This window comes from Syzygium oleosum, unplaced genomic scaffold (assembly GCF_021117445.2).
Source record: "Syzygium oleosum isolate NSW1041296 unplaced genomic scaffold, Sole_v2.1 Sole_v2.15, whole genome shotgun sequence".
Classification (NCBI taxonomy): domain Eukaryota; kingdom Viridiplantae; phylum Streptophyta; class Magnoliopsida; order Myrtales; family Myrtaceae; genus Syzygium; species Syzygium oleosum.
The window spans coordinates 1,308,882-1,314,988 of record NW_026607499.1 but is presented as its reverse complement, the minus strand read 5'-3'; the positions used below and the strand labels follow the sequence as shown (position 1 = coordinate 1,314,988).

Genomic DNA, 6,107 nt, shown 5'->3' with positions numbered 1-6,107 from the left:
GCTAATCGCTCCATGCACACGTCCCTTTCTCTCTTCCTCTCCCCCACCTCTGCCGCCTCTGGAAGCTCTCTCTCTCTCTCTCCCTGCCTCATCCTTTGGGATTGTCAACCATTCATTTTCCCTCTCTCCTTTAACCTCAGCCGTTTATTTTCAACTCTCTCTCTCTCGCTTTCTCTCTCACTCTACCTCCCCCAGCTGTGTGTCCTGTTAATGTTGCAGCAACAGCTTGTACAAATCCCAGATCTTCCAAATCTTCAATGAACAAATAAAACTAACAATAAGAAAAACGTTAAAAGACTCTGTAACTCAATAGTTTAAACTGTTAGATACAAAAAATATTTGTATCTCGTTATGGTGCAATGTGCGATAAATTATTTTAGTTACCCACATAGAAAGAGGATACATATATCGAAGACCACTATTTGGCATTGATGTGGTAGACACAACCAATCAAAGTGGTAAAAAATTCATAGAACTTGATGTTCTTGCCAATGAGGTTCATCTTAAATCTCTAATTTTCCCTGACCTATATGTAGGTTAATCTATATCAGAATGAGCTTCGATGATACTTTTCCATGTTCAAGTCTTTTTTTTCTTTCTTGGTCAGATTTCCACTCTTACTTGAAAAGGATAAGAGGAAAAGGCCTTTCTCGGTCTTCTTTCTCTATACTATATTAGTGGAAATAAACTCTCTCTCTCCCTCCCTCCCTCCCGCTATCTCCCCCCCCCTTTCTCTCTCTCTCTCTCTCTCTCTCTCTCTCTCTCTCTCTCTTATTTTGTCTCCTCACTCTCTGCTCTTCCTCTCCTATGTATAGCAAAAGCAACTAAACAATCAAACCCAAATCCAAGGTGGTTAAGCTGTCTTTCACACTCCATTCGGCCATATCACCTGTCAATCCATCCATCCATCAAATCAAACCCAAGAATGAACACGATGTCCTCTTCCTCCTCCTCCTCCTCATCATCCGGTTTCGCGCCAGACCACCACCACCACCTCTCATCCCCCACCGAGCAGCTCTGTTATGTCCATTGCAACTATTGTGACACCGTCCTCGCTGTATATACTCTCTCTTGCTCTCTCTGCATGATACCAGAATGACTTTGTTTTTGTTCTGGTGGTTTAATTTGGGGCTTGTATTTGTGCACACAAATGCACACACAGGTAAGTGTTCCTTGTACCAGCTTGTTCAAGATGGTGACGGTCCGATGCGGTCACTGCACCAATCTTTTGTCCGTCAACATGTGTGGGTTGCTTCTTCCCTCGGCCAACCAGCTTCAACTTGGCCACAATTTCTTCACTCCTCAAAACCTTCTGGTAATTGTGAATTATAAACTGTTCCACCTTTGCGTCCGAGCAACAAAAATCAAGAAAAGGAAACTACCGGGTTCCACTTCTCACATTACACCATTTTGTGATCTTTTACGAATTACAATTCATAAATTGGGTTCCCTTCTATAGATATACATTAACCAAAAAAAAAGTTTTTGGTTTTGTCGTAAGAAATAGTATAAGAAGATTGCATTTTTTGGAGGGTTCTCCAGGAAATACACATTGGTACTTCTTTGAAGCAGTATTACTAATAAGTATCTTGGGTAAGATAAAATTATTATTGCTTTTTTCCTTAATTATGCTAAAACCTTTAGCTCTATGTGTTGGCTAATTATGGGGGTGGGACGTTATAGGAGGAGATCCGGAACGCCCCACCAAGTTTGCTGATAAATCAGCCGTCGCCGGCCGACTCCATAATGCAGCTACGAGGAGGAGCTGAGCAGATCCCTAAGCCTCCAGTAGTTAACAGACGTATGAACGTTCTCTTTCTCTCTATTTAAAAATTTCCTTCTTTATTTTTCTGTTTTCTATACCCATCTTTCAATTAGGTTGATCCATGTTTCATGGTGTGAGCCGACACTTAACAAGTTCTAAGTGGCTACTCTCTCTCTCTCTCTCTCTCTCTCTCTCTCTCTCTCTCTCTCTCTTTCTGTGGGTCTGTGTATGCAATATATACCTAAGAAAGAGTTGCAGTTCATCTGTAAGAGAGAGATTATTTTTGTGATCTTCATTATTTTGAAAAGCTTAGTAGTCCTCAACAAGATCTAAATCCTCTTTTTCGTTTTGAGCTTGCATCACATGTAAGAAAAAGAACTTCATAGCCCATCGGATAGCCGCCTCCTCCTATATTCTATATAATGACTAGCCAAGAAAGCCTACATTTTGTTTCTCTTTTTTTTTTCGCAATCCTCACTGAATTGATCAAAGATTGCATGGTCTCAATCGTTTCTAGAAGAAAGAAGCCATGTCAGATCATCTTTCGCTTTGACTCTGAAAAGGGTTTTCATCTTCGTCTCCAAGATTGTCAAAAAAGTTTGAGAGAGAGAGAGAGAGAGAGAGAGAGAGGTGTTGCCTTCTTTCAGGATGTCATGATGAGACTATGATAAGAGAGAGAGAGAGAGAGAGAAGAAGAAGAAGAAGTGGAGTAGAGTTGCCATCTCTTGGAAGTCATGATGAGACTATGATGAGAGAGAGAGAGAGAGGTGTTGCCTTCTTTCAGGAGGTCATGATGAGACTATGATAAGAGAGAGAGAGAGAGAGAGAGAGAGAGAGAGAGAGAAGAAGAAGTGGAGTAGAGTTGCCATCTCTTGGAAGTCATGATGAGACTATGATGAGAGAGAGAGAGAGAGAGAGAGAGAGAGAGAGAGAGAGAGAGAGAGAGAGAGAGAGAGAGAGAGAACAGATATTAATGTGTCTTTGATTTGTCTGTATGTCTGTTTGGTTGCTCATGTCCAGCTCCGGAGAAGAGACAGAGAGTCCCTTCTGCTTACAACCGCTTCATCAAGTAAGTCAATACATTTTATTTTAAGCACATATATGATGATTTTTTGCATCATCCCTTTTACTACTGGCAAATATTTCTGCTTTACTAATATTTGTAAGCTCTAAGGAAAAAAAATAGCGATGAATTTATGGCTATAAAAGTATGCCTTATTGCAAGCTTAAGAATATCTATGGTGATAAGCATCTCTCGATGATACAATTATCACCCTCATCATTGTTAACCAAGTGACAAGTACATGTACACTACTTAGAATTAAAGTGGCTAACCTATCTTCCCATCAATGCATACAAGTGGTTCGATTAGGCTAGCTTGCTGATGAAATTTAATCTCTTATTCTTTTTTTTGTTTTTCCCTTCTCTGGCTGATATCATATAGATTTTAAAGAGATAATTAAGCATGTTTGTTGATTGATAAGAGGCATTTGGTATTTAGTAATTTAGACAAGAAACATTCGGTACACGTTTGGTTCCTAGCACTTCGGGAGGTGCTCAGCTGTTAAAACAGTACATAGTAGATGTGGTTTTGGTTTAAGTTTTGATGGAACATGCTAATGGTTATCCTACATTTGCACAATTATGAAATTTTAAGGATGATAAATGTCAGGGTAGAGTTTAAAAGACCGAAAGCAAACACTCGAACATATTTAAACTCATAATTGTATTTAACCCTTAGGTAACATATGAAGTTATGAACATTTTATTTATCGAGTGGTAAGAGCTAATTTTGTGGAAAATATATAAGTCATTTTTCTTTTTTTCTAATTCTTTAGTTATGAAACCCACCAAGTTTCTAATGAAAATACCTAGTCAAGAATTTGTCTTGCATGTTCTTGTGGTTTGTCACCTCATACAGAAAGAAAATGGTCGTGGAGAGTTTCCTAATGGAGAAATCGTATGTGTTACCTACTTAGGGTGTGTTTGTTTAAGGGAAAGTGTTTTCTGGGAATTCGTTTTCCTGACTTTCACCCGTTTGGTTCGTCGAAATTGATTAGTCAACTAAAAACACTTTCCGGTTAAAGAAAACATTCATATATAAAATTAGGAAAGTGAATTCCCTCATTTAAGAAGGTGAAAACACTTTCCGAAATTGCTTCCCTTGACTTTTTTAATGTTTTATTCTTTTCTTTCTTTTCTTTATTTTTTTCGTTTTCTTTTTTATTTTTAAAAATAAAATATTAAAAAATTCGAAATTATTTTTTTGCCTAAGATAAAATCATGGGATTGAAATCATTTTCCAAATCAGATCCAAACACCAGAAAATGTCTTCGATCACATATCACCAAACAAAGGAAAACTAACTATTTTCCTAGAAAATGATTTTTCGGAAAATATTTTCTAAAAACGTTACATTTTCCGTGAAACAAACGCACTCTTAGTATTACTATCATCTGTCTAATTTTGAACTTATAAGCGCTGAAAAATTGCTCAATTATTAGGTTAAAGCTACTAATCAAACTAGTAGGCGCCTCAATCTCCTCAAGAACGAAGCCTTATTTGCAGTTGATAGTGGACTGTGTTTTAGTGCACTTTCAGACATCGCTTTTGTCATTTGGTGTTGGTTTTATGGTGTGTCTTATTACTCGCACAAGTTAAAAGCCAAACAAGAAAAAAAAAGCATGTATCACGTCGATGTGCAGCGACAAGTAAAGTGTTCAAAGACTGCTTAATTGTCTCCATCCCTCCAAGACCACTGGACCGTTTTTTTGGAGCTGATGCTAAATGATTGATGAAAAATTCTTTTTTCCCTTTTCCATTATGTCGGGTTTATTCCCGTGTCAATGCATGTGTTTGTGTGTTGATATCGCAAGTCCGATGATGACATTCTCCGGAATTGCAGGGAAGAGATCCAACGCATCAAAGCAGGAAATCCAGATATAAGCCACAGGGAAGCTTTTAGTGCTGCTGCAAAGAACGTAAGTGTCCAAACTCCATCAAAAAGAAATTAACGTCGACTATCTTACAACAATCTTTCTTTGGTTTTTTCTTTTCCTCTCTATTGAAAAGTCGCTCTCTGGTCTCCTCTCCCCCCACTTGTTTGTTGGGTTCATTCGTTTATCTGTATACTCTCCACTGAAACGTTCAACTTGTGACTGTTTCATTAGAAAAAAAGTTTTCGATTCTGATAATCGTACGTTCGTGTTCTTTTCTCCCTTTTTGCAGTGGGCCCACTTCCCCCACATCCATTTCGGACTCATGCCTGACCAGCCCGTGAAGAAACCTAATATCTGCCAGCAGGTAACATACTTCGAAACCCTAAAATCATTTCTACTGTTGATTAGCTATTAATCATTCTATTAATAGAGATTTAAAGCGGACACATTGTTAGATGACATATAACATCGAATGTGAGAGCACCCTTTTCCTTTCTAGTAAGCAAAATGAAAATCAAGGCGAAGAAAAGAAAAAGAGAAGAAGCCAAATTCCTAAGTATCATTTCCGCGTTGATGAAGCATGTTAAAAGAACAATAATTTTGATGTTTTTGAAGTATTATGGATTAGGGGATTTCTGTATCATGGTCGATATAACATATGAAATGATATTAGAAATCTGACATGCCTTAAATTTATATGGGTTTGGGAATGTTGTAGGAAGGCGAGGACGTGCTGAGAAAAGATGGGCTCTTTGCAACTGCGAACTTGGGAGTGTCGCCTTACTGAGAAAATCTACGTTGGGTGTCTGTTTAAATTTCTGAAACTGTTCTCCTTTTCCCCCTCTTTTTAGGGTTCTTCGTTTGTGGAGGACTCTCGACTGTTCACCTGTTTAGGGGTTGCTTGAATTCGTGTTTGTCATGGCCCGACAGGGTACATTCCGACATCTGCTAAAACAATGTTTGCGGACTCGACTTAACAACTAATTTCAGGAGACTGAGACATACTCTCTCCTTAATTTGTGTTCACAATTCTAATAGATAACACCTGCTATAAGACATGACTATATGTTACTAAAGTGATAATGTAAACATCCTTATTTTCTGCAAATCTTTCGCATGATGTAAATTTGAACTAAATCTAAATCATCCTGCAACAATACAATCTCTTTTCTTAAATGACTCAAATGGAAACTTCTCCTTCTGAGTTTCTTCTAATTATTTTCTCACTTAAATCTAGATCATACTATTTTGCTACTAATGATTAAAGATAAGGCTTATATGATCCTTTTTTTTTTCTTGTGGTCCATTTGCATTGATCATTCATATATATTAGAAAAACCACATATTGATTATTCACGGATGATACGGCGAGAGGATATATCGCATGGAATGATGAAATTATG

General features: G+C 37.8%; 1 protein-coding gene across 1 annotated transcript; it reads left to right on the top strand.

Annotated features, from left to right (window-relative positions):
• The first annotated feature begins 925 nt into the window (after window positions 1-925).
• On the top strand, window positions 926-5,780 carry LOC115687155 (axial regulator YABBY 1-like). The gene is made up of 7 exons (XM_030612631.2): window positions 926-1,057; window positions 1,163-1,315; window positions 1,684-1,801; window positions 2,786-2,834; window positions 4,671-4,746; window positions 4,994-5,068; window positions 5,423-5,780. Exons 1-7 carry the CDS (start codon window positions 926-928, stop codon window positions 5,489-5,491), a joined length of 672 nt encoding a protein of 223 aa, XP_030468491.2. The 3' UTR covers window positions 5,492-5,780.
• The last annotated feature ends 327 nt before the right edge of the window (window positions 5,781-6,107 follow it).